The sequence below is a fragment of the Neoarius graeffei genome, chromosome 19 (genome assembly GCF_027579695.1).
Source record: "Neoarius graeffei isolate fNeoGra1 chromosome 19, fNeoGra1.pri, whole genome shotgun sequence".
Classification (NCBI taxonomy): Eukaryota; Metazoa; Chordata; class Actinopteri; order Siluriformes; family Ariidae; genus Neoarius; species Neoarius graeffei.
Window position 1 is genome coordinate 46,758,868 of NC_083587.1, and position 19,413 is coordinate 46,778,280.

The 19,413-nt window shown below is 43.6% G+C and overlaps 1 protein-coding gene across 1 annotated transcript in view; it reads right to left on the minus strand.

The window, feature by feature from the left end:
• Positions 1–1,118: 1,118 nt before the first annotated feature.
• The window catches only part of erp44 (endoplasmic reticulum protein 44), a 61,325-nt gene continuing 43,030 nt past the window's right edge, over positions 1,119–19,413 (minus strand). Inside the window, exons 5-11 of the mRNA XM_060900175.1 lie at positions 17,059–17,243; positions 16,811–16,926; positions 15,196–15,370; positions 13,805–13,916; positions 11,846–11,987; positions 11,040–11,142; positions 1,119–2,719 (exon numbers count right to left, since the gene is read on the minus strand). Coding sequence (XP_060756158.1) covers positions 2,615–2,719; positions 11,040–11,142; positions 11,846–11,987; positions 13,805–13,916; positions 15,196–15,370; positions 16,811–16,926; positions 17,059–17,243 — 938 coding nt within the window. The 3' untranslated portion in view covers positions 1,119–2,614. The remainder of the gene's footprint in view (positions 2,720–11,039; positions 11,143–11,845; positions 11,988–13,804; positions 13,917–15,195; positions 15,371–16,810; positions 16,927–17,058; positions 17,244–19,413) is intronic.

A 19,413-nucleotide genomic window follows, 5' to 3' on the forward strand; every position in this document is an offset into this window, starting at 1 on the left:
TAAAAACACATTCTCTTGGATCAACAGCAGGTCTAGCTTTGTTGGAAACATTTCATCGGCGATTAATATTCTGACATAATTGTTGGCACCGTGCCAACCCATCAGTGAGACATCAAATTAAATTAGCTATAGCTGTTTTGCAAACCCTTAGTAAAAGTACTGTCATTCTGGTCCAAAAATACACTTTAGACCTCGCTGAAACATGTACATCATGGATGTTTTGAAGACTTTCTGCCTGGAAAATGGACCATTTTGGGCTGCGCATGCATTTCATGTCAGATTTACAGAAAATCTGATAGACTGACACCTTTCCAAGCAGTATATAAAGGGTACAAAAATAAGCACCTTGAGCGTACCCCCCTCCCCAAAGCTACAATAATATACTTTATTTTCTGAGTGTGTGGTGAAGGAATGACATTTTCCATTTGCGATAATGTAAGTGATTGATTGATTCGTCTCATGGATAAAAGTACAACTTTTCATTCATTAATAAATTCAAAATTTGGAAATTGTTGGTATGGTGTGGTATATAAAAAAAACAAACACTTGAAGATATGCTGGTATTAGAAACTCTAACTCCACTTAGTATCAGAATGCACAACGTCTTTGGCATTTTTTTTTTTTTTAATTAACAGTAAGCCTGGTTGTTTTATTCTGTACTGAATGCATCTTTGCCGATTGATTTTGGATGTTAATGAGACCTTGACTCTGATCCTCCTCCAATCAGTCCCAGTTCTGTTTGTGAACTTTTTCAAAAGTGCAATTTAGTCAAACTTTCACATTATGTTCCTGACAAAACTAGAAGTTTGACAGGGAGCTGTTTTAGGGCTTTGATGACGAAGGCCACCAAGAAGCTCAATCTAATACAGAAATCAATTCACAGTGGGGTCTCCTCAAGCACAAACAAAATTTCAATGTTATTGGATCAAAGTCCTGTAGGAACCAGGGAAAAGCTGAACAATGACCTTTTTGGCTTTTTATCGACCCTCGTACTTAGCCGAGAATAAAACGGAATTGTTTACAGCTCAGTGCTGGCTGGAGTTAGTTGCAATAATAAAACATTATTAAATAATAGTTTATAGTTGAGGTCTGGCAAGAAGTACGCACGGACACAAGCCTCCATGTCAGCATGAGATCCTTTTTATTTTAATAGTTTTTGACATATTAGACATTGAATAACCCCAACTTGGGGTTATGTGTTTTGGGATATTTGGGAAAGCCCCACAGAGAGACAAACCTGATTTGAGCTACATGTTTCCCCCCACGCCTTCCGCGCAACACACACAGGACTTCCCCTGAGTGTGAGCGTGTGTGGATAGATGGGCAACTGTGTCAGATGCTGTGTGTAGATGGATGTGCGAGTGTGTTTGACTGCCAAGAGAGGGGGAAAGTCCCAGTGAAAACACTGACCCGACTCGTGTCTGCGTCCCAGGCACCCCACACTTTCCACGATCACACGGAATGGAAAAGAAGACCATCCGGGCGTCTGGTGCGTGTGCGTGCGTCTAATGATATCATCGTATCGATTGCTGTGACGGCACGGGTTTCTGCCGTGGGCGGGATGATGTCACACAACGTCAGCGCCCACCTCTCGCCACTTCCACTTTCCTCAAAGTGGGCTTCGAATGTGAAGTGTGACTTTTACCAAAATAAGTCTTCAGAACGTTCCTCAATGTACACACAAGTGCTGCTGAAGTGTGAGTCACTGTTTCCATGTCAACTTCCTGTCACAGTTAAATATACTCCTTGATCTTCAAGATTAATTAGGGTGCAAAAGGAAATCTTGCAAACATGCCATCCTGTGCTGTTATCTGAAGTCGACATGAATTTGTCAATATTTATTTAAAAAAAAAAAAAAAAAAAAGGATGCACAAAACCTGCTTGCATCTGATATAAAGCACACAAAGACACTAGAATCCTGTAAAATGTTTTCCCTTTAATTTACTTTGTGGTTTTTTTTTTTTTGTTTCTTTATTTCCATTTCCCACTCCGAGATGATTTACACACCCCCTTCAAGCCCCAAACCTTACACCCCACCCCTTACCACTCCTCCTCATGGAATGGTCTGATACGGACTTTTGACGAGTCTGGAACTCCCACTTCCAGAATACACAGTAATAAATGTACCAATGTACTCTCTCGCGCGCTCTCTCTCTCCCTCCATCACACACACTGTCTCTTGCGCTTACACACAAATTCACACACCACTATAGACCGAAATGGGGGACACCACAGACTCACTTCCCATGATTCCCCAGTCCTTGAGTGTGTAGATGCTGCTGGGAGGACCATCAATGCTTATCTGCTTTTCTTTAAAAAAACAAACAAACTAGGGCTTGAGAAAAAAACAAAAAAACAAAAACACTTATTTAATTTAGACAACTCACCTACAGAGGACATACATATTTACAAGCTCCAAAAAAATAATAAAATAAAAGTAAATCAATCTTTCTCTCTTCTCCCCACTCCTCCAAAAAACTTCAGATATTCTTTGTTGTGGGTTTGTTTCTTTCTTTTTTTTTTTGCCAAAAAAAAAAAAAAGGTTATGAAAATAGAGGTGATGCAGGTGGCTGCCTGCCAGGTGTTCTGTGCTAGGTGATGATGTGAGACGAGGTCACAGTTCATCCCGTTCCCGGAGGAGGGTGTAACGGGACTCGCTGGGTGCTAGCTTCTGGAATGAGCTCTCTGGAGGATTGCTGGCCAACTCTTTGTTCTCCTCCTGTGGAGAAATGCAAACGCACACTTCAGTTACTTAAAGACAACATTCAGAACCCACCAAAAAAAAGGCCTTCTTTGGTTCACGGTTTGCTTTTATGACCAGAGTGTAGCGTTTCTCAGCACTTCAAGCTTTCTAATCTTTTAAAATCTTGTTTTACACGTCACAATTTCAGCAGCCTTCCAAGATTATGACTTATCACACTGTATCCCACTAAAGTCTTCATTGAATGCTCTAACAGACTGTGATGATGTCTTCTCCACGTCAGATTACACAACCAAGATCCTCTAATTCTTGACCCAGTGATTAAAGATGGTCTGCTTACATCAATCTGTGTGATCTGGAAAATAACTCGTGCACAAACGTTTAACATGAGCTTGAATACTTTTCCTGTCCATTGGCGTGTCTCGTTTACGTTTCTCCATTGCCACGACTGTATTTGGAGCCGTCTCGTGAGTTTTGCAACCTCCTAGTGGTAGCTTTTAGAAGAGTTTCTTAGCAGCAGCCACAGTCTGAGATAGCATGCTAACTTGAACTACTATTAGCAAGGACTGTCATGACATCACTTTCCGACAATCAACTGCTTGAAAGCTATAAACATGCAACTTATGGCCCTTTTCCACTACCCTTTTTCAGCTCACTTCAGCCCGACACGGCTCGTGTTTCGACTACCTCAGAGCAGCACGACTCGGCTCGCTTCAGCCCTACTCAGCACCCAAAACTCGCACGGTTTTGGAGTGGGGCTGAAGCGAGCCAAACCGAGCCGAGTTGGGCTAGGGGCGTGAGCAGACACTCCCCTGTGCACTGATTGGTGAGGAGGAGTGTCCTCACATGCCCACACACACCCCGCAAGCACGCTGGGATCTGTAAACACCGTAAACCCGGAAGAAGAAGAATTATGAATTACAAGAATTTCTGAAGCCTTATGCGCCTCGCCTCATCTATACGCTCTTGCCAGTATCTGTTGGCGTTGTCGGTGACAACAAGCCACAGCACCAAGACCAGCAACACTAACGACTCCATGTCCTCCATGTTTATTGTTTACTATCCGGGTTGTGAGACTACCGCTTAAAAGGTCACTGATGTCACTGTTTGCGCCGCCTAACGACATCACGTGACGTCCACCCACTTTCGCTAACTCCACCCAATGTGTCCACCCACTTCCAGCCAGCACGGTTCAGCGCGGTTGTAGTCGAAATGCAACTCCAACAGCCCCACTCAGCTCGACTCAGCCCAACTCAGCACGGCACGGCTCAGCTCAACTCAGCCGCGTTGGTAGTGGAAAAGCGGCAATAGTCCTCATAATGATTTAAAAGGATGTGAAGGGGCATTAGGGGCGTGTCTATAAAATGACAAGAGGCCAATCCAAGTACCAACAAATATTCTGCACCAGAAAGGAAGCTTTCCAAACCCCTCCAAGTAGAGCCCTGCACTCCCGCGGGAGTCCCGCGGGACCCGACGCAAAGCAGTGCGGCGTGGGACAAATTTTGAAAGCTCATTGTGGGCGGGAGGTGATAAGCTGCAGTCCCACTAACTAAAAACGTGTTTAAAATAAAATTTATAAATTATTAATTTATGTCTATCATATATAATTTGTGCTGGACATTTTATTTGGCATTAATAAAAACATTTTAAGATGCCTAAATTTGCGGATGTGGTCTAATCTCGCGTACATTTCCGAATGGGTATCTCTGTAAAGCCTCAGCTGCGCATGCCGGCTGGCAACACGCACCCTCGCTACGTGCGCTAGGTGAAGGATTGGTCAGTGGAGAGCTCAGCTAAGCTCAGCATGTTTAATTCCCCAAGCCAGTGACAAGAACTTTCATGAGAAATAACGCGAACGTCTGCATCATGCGGGATTTGCGGGCGGGAGCGGGACAAAACATGGCAGGCACGGGCAGGAGCGGGACTGAAAATCATAATTCTTTGCGGGAGCGGGACTGCACAATGCGGGAGCGGGACTGAAAATTCTGTCCTGCGCAGACCTCTACCTCCAAGTACAGCGGCATGCAAAACTTTGGGCACCCTTACTGAAAATGTCTGTTACTGTGAATAGTTAAGTGAGCAGAAGATGAACTGATCACCAAAAGGCATAAAGGTAAAGACGACACATTTCTTTTCAGCGTTTTCTGCAAGATTTGTGTATTATTTTTGTTTTGTACAATTGGAGAGGGGGAAAAAAAAAAGAAAAGGAACACCATGCGAAAGTTTGGGCACCCCAATACATTTGAGTTCTCAGGGAACTTTTACCAAGGTTCCAGACCTTAATTAGCTTATTGAGCTGTGGCTTTATCAAATTCTTTGTTAGGAAAGGTCAGATGATGCAGATTTCAAAGCTGTATAAATTCTCTGTCTCCTCAAACTTGTCCCTAAAATCAACAGCCATGGGCTCCTCTAAGCAACTCCCTCGCATTCTGAATAATAAAATAATTGATGCTCACAAAGCAGAAGAAGGCTACAAGAACGTAGCAAAGTGTTTTCAGGTAGCTGTTTCCTCAGATTGTAATGTTATCAAGAAATAGCAGTTAACAGAAACAGTGGAGATCAAGGTGAGGTCTGGAAGATGAAGAAAACTTTCTGAAAGAACTGCTCGTTGGATTGCTAGAAAGGCAAATAAAAACCCCTGTTTGACTGCAAAAGACCTTCAGAAAGATTTAGCAGACCCTGGAGTGGTGGTGCACTGTTCGACTATACAGCGACACCTGAACAAATATGACCTTCATGGGAGAGTCATCAGAAGAAAACCTTTCCTGCATCCTAGCCACAAAATTCAGCGTCTGAAGTTTGCAAATGAACATCTAAATAAACCTGATGCATTTTGGAAACAAGCCCTGTGGACTGATGAAATCAAAATAGAACTTTTTGGCCACAATGTGCAAAGGGATGTTTGGAGAAAAAAGGGTGCCAAACTCCAGGAAAAGAACACCTCTCCAACTCTGAAGCATGGGTGTGGATTGATCATGCTTTGGGGTTGTGTTGCAGCCAGTGGCACATTTCATTGGTCGAGGGAAGCACGGATTCGAATAAATACCAGCAAACTCTGGAAGCAAACATCACACCATCTGTAAAAAAGTTGAAGTTCAAAAGAGGACGGATCCTACAATAAGACGATAATCCAAAACACACCTCAAAATCTACAATGGAATACCTCGAGAGGCACAAGCTGAAGGTTTTGCCCTGGCCCTCACAGTCCCCTGACCTAAACATCATTGAAAATATGTGGATAAATCTCAGAAGAGCAGTGCATGCAAGACAGCCCAAGAAACTTGTAGAACTGGAAGCCTTTTGCAAGGACGAATATGTGAAAAATCCCCCAGGTAAGAACTGAAAGATTATTAGCTGGCTACAAAAAGTGTTTACAAGCTGTGATACTTGCCGAAGGGGGTGTTACTGGGTACTAACCATGCAGGGTGCCCAAACTTTTGCTTCAGGCCCTTTTCCTTTTTTTGTCATTTTGAAAATATAAAAAGATGAAAATAAATTGTTTTTGCTTAAAATACAAAGGGAATGAATCGTCTTTAACTTTATGCCTTTTGGAGATCATTTCATCTTCAACTTGCTTAACTGTTCACAGTAACAGGAATTTTGACCAGGGGTGCCCAAACCTTTGCATACCACTGTACATAACACACGTGTTCTGAGAAAATGGCTTAAATTATTTTTTTTTCTCATTTCTATACAATTTAGTTGTTCTAGTAAGCAATGAAAAATACTGACTATAGAGGTTTTTCACCCACGTGACCAAGTCATGTGATGCTGCCATTTTGGACGTCACGGCTCGAATCGGTTTGAATGCGAGGAAGGCGACAAACGAAAAACATAAAAGAAAAAGGAGCGAGATGCAGAAAACACCTTCACTATCCAGCGACGTAGGCATTTACAGGGCGAGCAGAGGGAGAGGTATTTGCAAAAATTGAGGTTAGCAGGCTTAGAGAACGACGTTTACCTGCTTCCACCAGGATTGTTCACTGATGTACGGAAGCACACGAAGCCCTCGTCTTTACCTGACTTCGGCCCACATGATCTGTATACCTATGTCGTTAAAAACCCATCGCCATACACAGGTATTGATCTGAAAGCGTATAAGAGTTTGGATGCCTACAAATATTTTGTGTCAGGCTGGGTAACATGCCTACATCAGCGGGTCGTCCCTGGAGCCGGTGGTCGCCATCTTATTACAGCTAAGGTTTGTTCACATTTTCATTTACTTTCGGTCCTCAGGATAAACAAAATGTTATTAAATGTCATTGAAATAACTTCTTAGTCTGTTGAGACATGGCCCGTTATAAATTTGCTGTTACCAGGCAATGACCAAGAACTGTATTATTAGGGTCGGAGTCTGTGTTGTAGCAGTGTACTAGCAGCTAGCTGTTAGCACTAGCTAATGTCAACAACATAGTAGCTAGTATGTTACTGTAGCAATGTTTACGTTCAGTCATTTGGATGACTGTTAAAACCTTTCAGTCTCAAGTTTTTCCTTTACTGTATTTACTAGTTTACGGAGCTAGCACAACTAGCTCGGGCAGGCTGGGAGCGAGCGCGCTAGCTCAGTGAACTAGTAAATACAGTAAAGGAAAAACTTGAGACTGAAAGGTTTTAACAGTCATCCAAATGACCGAACGTAAACATTGCTACAGTAACATACCAGCTACTATGTTGTTGACATTAGCTAGCTTGACCTTCAAAATGGCGGACACCGGGGCGTCACGTGACCCTGTGACGTCAGGTGAAAAACCCCTATTGCACCTTTAGGGGAATAACAGAGTAGAGTTTTTATTTATATGGTTGTTGATTACATTTGTCTGCCTGCCAATTACAAATAAATAACAGCCCAGGGCATGAACTCCACATGCCCTGGGTGCCCAGGCTGCTGATTTGTCCATTCCTGCATCACTTAGGAATGATTGTAAACCTGGATGTAGATATACAGGTCTTTCAGGGTTGGCACGTTAACGACACCGAGACTCTTTTCTCCGTGCAGATGTCAGCACGAGTTAATAGTGTTAATTAGATGAAACCTGTACTGATTCGCTTAAATTTGTCCAGAGCTAAGCTGGAGTTTGACGTCTGGACTCGTCACGTAGCCGACTTTGATCATCGAAATATAACTGGCCAAAATGTCATCTAAAGCGCCGGCAGTATTAGATAGCGACTGATCCTTTGATGACGGTTCAAACACGGCTGCTATCTAATGCACTCACAAAACAAACATATACACACGCACACACACGCTTCTTCCCAAGAGGTCGCCATGCCTATTAATAAATATGATGAAATGCAGTAAGGTCGGATTCCATTACTTGATCTATCAAAAACAAATGTAATTTTGTTATCATTTAATGCGTCCTTCAAAGCTTCAGAATATACTGGCTACACAAACTTATTTAAAAAAAAAAGTTGGATGGCTTATTGGGAGATCATTAGATCGAATCCTAATGCTAGCTTTCCTTTCTCCCGTTTCAATCAGAGTGAGCATGCAGAGGGGCTGCTAGCGTTCTCCTTTAAGTGTACTCCGCGCTGTCTAAAGTAGGTTTTACACTGACATTATAGCCATTTTTTAAAAAGTATTAGGGTCCGGTCCCACAACACTGATAACTAACTATACCTATAACTCCAACTATGACTAAACCTCTGCCTAAATTTAGTTCCAGTCTGGAGCGGTCACACCACAACTATAATCCCGACTATAACATCGCTTGGTGCTGCCACTCGGGTAAATAAACGCACGCGACTTAGGAATAGTCATGGAAGTTTTTTCCAAGTAGTAGCACATTATTCCAGGTCATACTGTACAGCTTGGACTTCAGAACAACCCATGTACACACTCCGGTGGTTGATAAAATACAGGTCGGTCACGGACTACGGAAATATAATTAAACTAGATGCCAACGGCGTCGATGGGGATGCCTCCGCCAGGTTATTAAGTTGTTATCTGGGGTTGGACATTTGACCTCACAGTAATCGTGACCTGGTGAAATTACTTGCATCAGCCTTGGAGACCTTGTGTTCACAAGGTTTTCGGACAGACATCTGACCTCACAGCGACCTTGACCTTAGACCTTTTGATCTCAAAATCTAATCAGTTCATGTTTGTCCCAAAGCGCACAAATGGTGAACGTTTGGTGAAATTCCTTTCATTAGCCTTGGAGATATCGCGTTCACAAGGTTTCGGGACGGACGTACAAACGGACAACCCGAAAACATAATACCTCCTGCACCTTACGGTGGCATTAAAAAAAGGATACAAAATACGGAGTGGTTACGGATTTTAATAATTTACGGATTGGTCACGGACGTTTCAGTATATTACAGATTGAGTACCGATTTCATACGGATGATGCATCATGAATTAAAAAAAAAATTAAATGTTTAGACTGCAGAAGTTCATAATTAAAATATCTTACCTGCATTTATATGTTTATTAATTTACTGTTGATATTTCATGGAAAATCACATATCCATGAATAAAAGATCCGTGCTTTGTATTATATTTTTTATTTTCCGTGACTTCATGATGCAGTAAGGATGTACAAAGATGCCCGGGGAAAATAGCACACGCTCAGACAGCGTCACATGAAAACAATTACCTGATTGGTCAGATGTTTTATCGGATCAGGTCCAGGCCTGGAAAAATCGCTCCAGAAGCAAATCTCGCTGATACGGATAAACCCAGGCCTGGGCTATAGGTATCGTTATCAGTCTGGTGTGACCACCAACCATATAAACTGCAGGGGACCGATTTATTTATAGTCATCGGTATTGTGGGATCAGGCCTTTACTTGTCAATCTTTATGAAACGACCCCAATGAAAATTCAAGAATTTAGACCGACACTAACAGACAGACACACTGCATAAATGACATTTTTGGACAAATGCTTGGTTTTATACATGGCACCAATCCATGGCAACCAGCAGTCATTCAAGGTCGGAAGGAGCAGTAATAAGCAGCATAAAGACCTGAAAAGTGCATAGTTAGCCTTTTGCACTCTCAGACTGACAAGTTTTGTAGATAAGAAGGGAGAAAATACTTCATTCAAATAGTAACACAAACAGTGTTAAATGTTGTTGCCCAACAGCTGATACTGGCTCAATTTAACCTGCACATAATCATTATATCTCATCTCATTATCTGTAGCCGCTTTATCCTGTTCTACAGGGTCGCAGGCAAGCTGGAGCCTATCCCAGCTGAGTACGGGCGAAAGGCGGGGTACACCCTGGACAAGTCGCCAGGTCATCACAGGGCTGACACATAGACACAGACAACCATTCACACTCACATTCACACCTACGGTCAATTTAGAGTCACCAGTTAACCTAACCTGCATGTCTTTGGACTGTGGGGGAAACCGGAGCACCTGGAGGAAACCCACGCGGACACGGGGAGAACATGCAAACTCCACACAGAAAGGCCCTCGCCGGCTACAGGGCTCGAACCCGGACCTTCTTGCTGTGAGGCAACAGCGCTAACCACTACACCACCATGCCACCCACACACACACACAGAGGTCGACTTACGACCTATGCAACTTATGACCAATCGACTTTACGACCGGCAAGTGTTTCCTAGCTGAGCGTACGACAGTTTCCTCCCCAGCTCCTGGCCCCGCCCAGCATCCAGCCTCTCGACGCGTACAACAGTTTCCACCCCAGCTCCTGGTTTATGAAACGAGCAAATCCTCCCGCCAGCCCGAGCGCTGCAACAGCTGATGACGTAGACGACCCACAGCCAAGCACCAGTGATGCCAGCGGTCACCAAGTTTTGTATTTTGCTATGTTTTACATTTGTATTTTGCTATGTTTCAAACTAAAACGTTTTCTATTTTTCACACCTGTATTTCGTATTTTTTGTTTTGCACATATTAAACGAATTGTACTGTACGCAGTGTAGTATGCAGTGTTTGACTCAAACCAAATAATGAGCCAAGGTAATGAAATAAGAAAATGTTGATAAAATAAGACTTTAAGATGATTACAATGTCATTACACATCACAATATACTTACGTTCATTTAACATAGGCTGACTTACGACCAGATCGGTTTACGACTGGTCAGTCGTAACCAAACGCAGTCGTAAGTCGACGACTACCTGTGTGTGTGTATGTATATAAAAAAGCTGTGAGGAGGAACGAATGTGGAAATGAAACATCACTCTGTCCTGTTGGTAGTCGCCAAATCAATCAGTTCATTTCTCATTTGTGGAAAATCACCGTTAAAAATGAATGACTTCTGGCTGCTTGGTCACTGGTTGGGGTGAATAAAAACAAAACAGATAGATAGAGGTAGTGGACTCAGACTTCCGGAGCCTGGCCGAGTTTTCTGACCTGTCCTGGAGTGCTATCTGTGGGGTCAGGCCCATGGTGGAACTCTCGATGCAGCTTTCCTGAGTGGAGGTCTAACACAAACTGCCTCAGTTTTCCTGGAACCCTGAGAACACACAGACACAAGAGGGAGGAGGAAAAAAAAAAAAAGGTTTTTGTCTGAACGGTAGCGAACAGATGAAAATAAACTTGAGGAGAGGCCCTTGTTGATTTGATAAGCGATTGGCTAAGAGCTCAGGAAAGCCGGGCCGTCTCCAAAACCACGCGTCTGTAACGAGATAACGACATTGTCTTGCCACAGACGCCATGGTAACTCAAGCTCCTGGCCGATCAGCAACATCAAAGTCTGCAGAGAGGTGAGCTGATAACGCTGAGATTGAATAATGGTACACAGCGATTGTTAATGAAACACAGTGTGTGCTGAATTATGATGCTGTCTGGAAATGCGCTGAATTTCGAGTCCAAACCTGGTAAGACAAACTCTCTCTCTCTCTCTCACTCACTCTGTATATATGCGTGTGTATATTTTATACACACGTACAGATATGTTGCCTATACGACAAATATTAACTCACGTACTGCTTAAATTAATTAAAGAACTAGCTGAAAGGCCTAGAGCGTGCGTGCGTGCGTGAGAGAGAGATGGTTTAAGGGTGAAGACTTAATTAGTATTTAATTGGAAGGTATCTGGAGCTGGCGATAACCTGCAAGGAGGTGGAGCTACAATTAATCTCTACAGTATATTCCACGTACTTACACACTCCTAATTAACAAGACACTGTGAGGAAGACAGTGAGACAGGTACTTACGAGAGGTCGCTGAATTCTGGGAAGACATACATGTGGCGAAAACTGTCTATAGCAATGACGGGGCAGTCTGCAGGAGTCTTCTGGATGTGTAGCAGAGGGTGCCGAAACTTATCGCAATCAGCATGCAAGAAATTTATCGAGCCTGAGAGAGAGAGAGAGAGAGAGAGAGAGAGATTAGGACATAAGCAAGCTGCTTAGAGCATTATTGTCAATGTGTGTTATCGATCCCAATTCACATTAGAATATATATATATATTTAGCTCCAGAATTATTGGCACCCTTGAAAGGATTCTCTGTAAATAATTTTAATATTAAATTAACCATCAGCGGTAACGAATAAACTTTGTTATACTCTATTTAAAAAAAAAAAAAAGAATATATATTATATATATATATATATATATATATATATATATATATATATATATATATATATATATGCATGCACACTCCTAGTGTGTCTTTCTGAACCCGTGACCTCAGCTGTTTGGGTCCCCTTCTCTTTTTAAAGGAACAGTCCACCGTACTTCCATAATGAAATATGCTCTTATCTGAATTGAGACGAGCTGCTCCGTACCTCTCCGAGCTTTGCGCGACCTCCCAGTCAGTCAGACGCAGGTCAGACGCGCTGTCACTCCTGTTAGCAATGTAGCTAGGCTCAGCATGGCCAATGGTATTTTTTGGGGCTGTAGTTAGATGCAACCAAACTCTTCCGCGTTTTTCCTGTTTACATAGGTTTATATGACCAGTGATATGAAACAAGTTCAGTTACACAAATTGAAACGTGGCGATTTTCTATGCTATGGAAAATCCGCACTATAATGACAGGCGTACTAACACCTTCTGCGCGCTTCGGCAGCGCATTGATACGGAGCTCAGATATCAATGCGCTGCCGAAGCGCGCAGAAGGTGTTAGTACACCTGTCATTATATGGCCCTTTTCCACTACCCTTTTTCAGCTCGCTTCAGCTCACTTCAGCCCGACACGGCTCGCGTTTCGACTACCAAAAACCAGCACGACTCAGCTCGTTTCAGCCCTGCTTAGCCCCTAAAACTCGCACGGTTTTGGAGTGGGGCTGAAGCAAGCCAAGCCGTGCCGAGTGAGGCTGGGGGCGTGAGCAGACACTCCCCTGTGCACTGATTGGTGAGGAGGAGTGTCCTCACATGCCCACACACGCCCCGCGAGCACGCTGGGATCTGTAAACACCGCAAACCCGGAAGGAGAATAATTATGAATTACGAGAATTTCTGAAGCCTTATGCGCCTCGCCTCATCTATATGCTCTTGCCAGTATCTGTTGCCGTTGTCGGTGACAACAAGCCACAGCACCAAGACCAGCAACACTAACGACTCCATGTCCTCCATGTTTATTGTTTACTATCCGGGTTGTGAGACTACCGCTTAAAAGATCACTGATGTCACTGTTTGCGCTGCTTAACGACATCACCTGACGTCCACCCACTTTCGCTAACTCCACCCAATGTGTCCACCCACTTCCAGCCAGCACGGTTCAGCGCGGTTGTAGTCGAAATGCAACTCCAACAGCCCCACTCAGCTCGACTCAGCCCAACTCAGCACGGCACGGCTCAGCCCGACTCAGCCGCGTTTGTAGTGGAAAAGCGGCAATAGTGCGGACTTTCCATAGCATAGAAAATCGCTACGTTTCAATTTGTGTAACTGAACTTGTTTCATATCACTGGTCATATAAACCTATGTAAACAGGAAAAACGCGGAAGAGTTTGGTCGCATCTAACTACAGCCCCAAAAAATACCATTGGCCATACTGAGCCTAGCTACATTGCTAACAGGAGTGACAGCGCGTCTGACTGCGTCTGACTGACTGGGAGGTCGCGCAAAGCTCGGAGAGGTACGGAGCAGCTCGTCTCAATTCAGATAAGAGCATATTTCATTATGGAAGTACGGTGGACTGTTCCTTTAATGCCCGTCTTGTGTACTCACCCTTTTCAGTGATAAGCTGGCGTGCCACCTCCTGCTGGAACTTTTCGAGACTTTCTGTATCCTCCTTCTGATGGAACAGGATCAGGAATGGAATGCCTTCTTCCGTCAGCTCCTATGCACAGACAGAAGGAACTACATATTTAGTTACGTAGCAACGATCTTTTCATCGCCTAATAAGCGAATCACTGTACACTTACATCTGTTCACATCTTCATTCCAGTCAGCCGATCATGTGGCAGCAGCGTAATGCATACAACTGTACAGATACAAGTCAAGGGCTTAAGCTAACGGTCACATCAGACATCAAAAACACAAGAAAGAACGCGATCTCGGTGACTGGCTGTGGCCTCGTTGCACACAACAGGAGAACATCGCATTAGGCTCCACTCCTGTCAGCCCAAAACAGGAACCTGAGGTTATAGCGAATACAGACGCACCAAAACTGGACAGGTGAGGATCGGAAAAAGACCACGATGATGAGCCTGAAGCGCTTGCAGTGGCGTGCACAGGCATTTTGGGGAACAAGTGCTCTGGGGGGGAAAAGGGCACTTTTTTGCGCATGTGGAACACCTTATTATAAAAGTCTGAGATTTAACCCTCTCCTTGTGTTCGGGTCGCCACTGACCCGTTTTAGTTTTTAAAGGTGTAAAACAACCACTTAATGTTAATTTATTACATCAAGGCTTTTTGACTTTGCCAGGAATCTCTAGTTGAACAAAATAGAAAAAGAAATTTTTGTTTTCCTAAATCTGAAAATGGTCTAGCAAAAAATATAATGCTTATGTGCAGTTGTTTCTGTATGCGACGGGCTACTTCACGACAAAATAATTACAGCTTGGGCTTAGAGGGCAAACAATACATTTTCACTCGATTCATGTGTTACCTGGCTGGTGGGGCAGGGGAAGAGCTGACTGACTGCCCGATGTGTTGTCTGCGCTACGACAAGGCCGTGGCTTCCAGGACGCTATGCTGCTGCAACCTCACATTGAATGCACTGCACGCTTGTTCACATGACAGAGTAAGAGAGATAGAGGTCCGGTGTGTGTGCGCGGAGGGGGCACACATCGGGACATTATTTTCACACACGCTTTTAATGCCGCGGCTTTTCTAAAAGATCATGTCGACATTAGCCTCAGTAAACTGTAAAAAAAAAAAAAATTCAAAAGGGCACTTTTTTGGACAGAGGGCAGAGGGGCAGGTGCTTGAGCACCACCTCGTGTCTATCTGTGCACGCCACTGAGCACTTGAGTTGTACCTGGATGATTTTATGTATTGAGCTGCTGCCACATTGGCTGACTGGACAGCTGCATGAATGAGCAGTGGTCCAGGTGTTTCTAATAAACTGGTTGGGAAGTGTATATTTATTTAAAAAAAAAAAAAAAAGATTTTACCTCGCCATTCTCAAACGTGATCTCCCGGACCAGTGGCACACACTTGTCCTGCACCCATGCGTACGTCAGGTCAAAGTTTGAGAGTGAGCCGAGATACACCATGTCAGGAACGGTCTCTCCTATTGGCTTATAGATAACGTTATCACCACTGAACCTCTCGGGCTTAGACACCTCACTGAACAAGAAAGAAAAATACAAACACACAGGGAATAAGTGTAATGATACTTAAGAATTCTTACCTAGAAAATTTCAAATAAAAAAAAAAAAAAAAAATTATTATTCAAAACTAGAAGGGCACGCGGTAGAGTTTATACCTGCACCAAGCCACATAACATCAAAAATCAAAATCACTTGATTCTAGGATAATACTAAAGCTGTACACCAAATTTCATCAAAATCCGTTCACTACTTTTTGAGCTACACTGGGGACAGGGAAAAAAAAAAAAAAATCCTAGATCCACATACATATCCGGATTTGCATCAAAATCTAATCAATACTTTTTGAGTTACGTTAGGGGTGTTCACACGGCAACTTTTACTCCGGTGTAGCACCGGGGCTGCCCCGGTAGAGTGTTCACACGGTACAAAGTTATACCGGTGTAGCCCCTGAAAGCTGCTTAAACCGATGCAAATCTAACCCTGCTCGGGAGGTGGTTTAAGAAATTTACTCCGGAGTAAATGCTAGTTTGCGGGGCAGCACCGATATAAAATGGGACGTCTGAACGCTACGGGGTAGACTCGCTACGCGTGAGGAGAGTTGATTACATACGGGCATTGCATAATTTGCATCCTGGTATTTTGCGCTTCCAAAATGGCGAATATCAACAACAGAACTGTGTGTCTTCCAGTGTTGCCAGATTGGGTGGTTTTAAGTGCATTTTGGCGGATTTGAACATATTTTGGGCTGGAAAACGTCAGCAGTATCTGGCAACACTGGTGTCTTCATCCACGTTGTTTTCCCGGCGCTTGGTGATGCCATGACAACCGGGAAAAGGAAGTACATTTTCATGCATGCGCATATTCCATTTCCGCATTATTACTATCGTATAGCACGGTCGCAAAAACTGCCGCGTGAACGCAAGTGGGGCTGCACCGGTGCTAACACGCTTCTCTCTAGTAAGCAGGGTTGTGACGTGTGAACGCTCCACAAAATTTACACCGGTGTAAGATATATCGCAACAAAATACATCGGTGCAGCATCGATGCAAATATGTGCCGTGTGAACACCCCTATTGAGAACAGACAAAAACAAACTGAGAAGAAAACATAACCTCCTCCAACACCATTGGCGGAAATTTAAAAAAAAAAAAAAATGTACAAAAATGATAAAAAGGCTTTATTTATAAAAGGGTGGAGCTTTCACATCATTTAGCTTGCACACAATCAAATGAACCAAGCCTAAACGTTTCACATGTTCAGGCCTGAAAACACACCCGTTATACTCTTTCAATATCTGGTCACAAATTCGGGGGGGGGAGAGAGAGAGAGAGAGAGACAGACAGAGAGAGAGAGAGAGACTGTCCACAAATCTCAAGCACTACTCGAGTTTAGGAGACGCCCTCACAGTTTGCGTCTTACTGAAGTAATTAAGAAAGAATCTGATCAGTTCTCTTACTCGAATGCTGCCAGGAAGACGCAGTCGTCTCTCAAGATATTGGCTACCCTTTCATACGTGCGGTAATTCTCAGAGTTCTTCTGCTCAAAGTAGCCGATGATGCTTCGCTTAGTCCTCTGAAACAGCGAAGGGAGAAGAGAGAATGAGAGGAAAAGGAAAAAAAAAAAAAAGACGTGGTCTTGTCTGTAAAATGTCCCATATTGGACAATGCAGCTCATTGATTGTGAATACACAGTGTGTGTACTCACATCTACTCTGTTGACCTCTTCTAGGTTGTGGATTTCCGTAATCGGGTCCACTTTCTGTTGCCGGATGAAGTCGGCGATGGCCGTCACTGACCTTTGACCTCGGTATTCCCTTTTCATCATCATCCCATTTCTGAACAGTTTCAGGGTCGGGTACTTGCTGATCCTGTAGCGTTGCGCTATATCAGCTAGAAAGAGAAAGCAGGCCAGTGTTTATATCTGCCTCTGTGAATCATTAATTAGTAATGTATTGCTTAGTATTAGTATAAATATGGAGGCGATTATTCAGAAATGGTCCGAATTTATCAACCAGTCACCACGAGCGACTTGTTAAAATGGTTGCTAATCGCTTCGTCACTGTAAGTGAGGAAGAACTAGAAATTCTGAAAGAAAATGCTGTTCCTAAGAGCACTAAGGATGCTACGATGTTTGGTCTAAAACTATTCGAATTGGGATTTATTTTATCAATCTCATCTCATCTCATTATCTCTAGCCGCTTTATCCTTCTACAGGGTCGCAGGCAAGCTGGAGCCTATCCCAGCTGACTACGGGCGAAAGGCGGGGTACACCCTGGACAAGTCGCCAGGTCATCACAGGGCTGACACATAGACACAGACAACCATTCACACTCACATTCACACCTACGCTCAATTTAGAGTCACCAGTTAACCTAACCTGCATGTCTTTGGACTGTGGAGGAAACCGGAGCACCCGGAGGAAACCCACGCGGACACGGGGAGAACATGCAAACTCCACACAGAAAGGCCCTCGCTGGCCCCGGGGCTCGAACCCGGACCTTCTTGCTGTGAGGCGACAGCGCTAACCACTACACCACCGTGCCGCCCCTGAATAATTGTTAAATGTATTAATTAGTAATGAGCAATTAGTATTACTAATTAATTCATTAGTAATAGTAAGCAACAATACATTTTTCATTCATTCTACAACAGCGCTGTTGAATTCTTGATTCGGATTGGTCAGAAGGTGATGATTCATTTGCATCTCAGAATGTACGGCATGTCAAACCTCGATGAGAATGGGTTCAAACAGCAGAAGACCACATCGGGTTCTACTCCTGCAAGCCAAGTCCAGGAACAGAAGACTTCTGGAACAAGAATCTCTTGGACTGGAAAAAGACCAGGGTCCAATCTTTAACTGTCGAGTCTGTGTGCCCAGTGTAACCTCAGAGCCAACCTGTCCTTGGCTCGCAGGAGAGGAACCCAATGTGGTCGTCTTCTTGTGCTCCATCTATCTCAACGTTTGGCATGGTGTGCTTTCCGAGATGCTTTTCTGCTCAGCACAGATATGAAGAGTGGTTAGAGTTACTACAGCCTTCCTGTCTGCTCAAACATCGTCCTTTGGCCTCTCTGATCAACAGCTCGTTTCCGCACACAGACCCTCCCCTCACTGGATGATGTCTGATGTTAACACTGACTGAAGCTGATTAGATAACTGCAGCTTCACTCATGTTCCTAATACATTTGATGGCGAGTGTACACACAGGACCAGTCAAAAGTTTGGACACACCTAATTGAATGTTGGTGGATTTTTTAAATTTATTTTTATTAATTAAAAGCAGGCTTGTAGTACTCGAGTCTGACTCGTGCCCTAATTTTAAAGACTCGTGACTTGACTTGGACTTGAGCACTGATGACATTAACTGCATTCGGACTCAAATTAGAGACGAGGACTCGGATTTTTTCTTCATTTTTTGTAACATGCCATAATAATTTGGCATAAGATATTTATATATGCATTAATTTTGTGCAAGAGAGTGTCACACCTACTGTACGCACCCTGGCGCGTGCATCAGATAGCCTCTCGGGCGCGCTCCGGACAGCACACGCGTCAAGCAGACTCTTGCGCGTGCACCGTAAACAGTTTCGCATAAAGGCAGCAACAGCCACCGTCAAATGATGCGGTTAGAGTCTTGTTCTCGGACTTGACTCGGCTCAATAGTGGACTCAATTCGGCTCGGCTCGAAATTTTCTTTAATGACTCAGAAATGAACAATGCGGACTCGAGACTGGACTCAGACTCGAGGTTCAGTGACTCGACTGCAACACTGATTAAAAGACACTTCCTGTCTTAGAGTAATGATGGATGTCGTTTCTCTTTACTTAGTTGCGCAGTTCTTAACATATGGATTACTGCAGTTGGGGTGTGCAATAGGGCTATTTACTGTGTTTTTATAATTTACTGTTTGATCTCAGACACATTAAGGTGGCAAGACATTGCACTAATTAACTTTTGACGAGGCACCTGTTAATTGAAAAGCCTTCCAGGTGACTACCTCATGAAGCTGGTTAAGTATGGAATCAATTTTGTGCCAAAATGTTCATACAATACTTTTGAAAT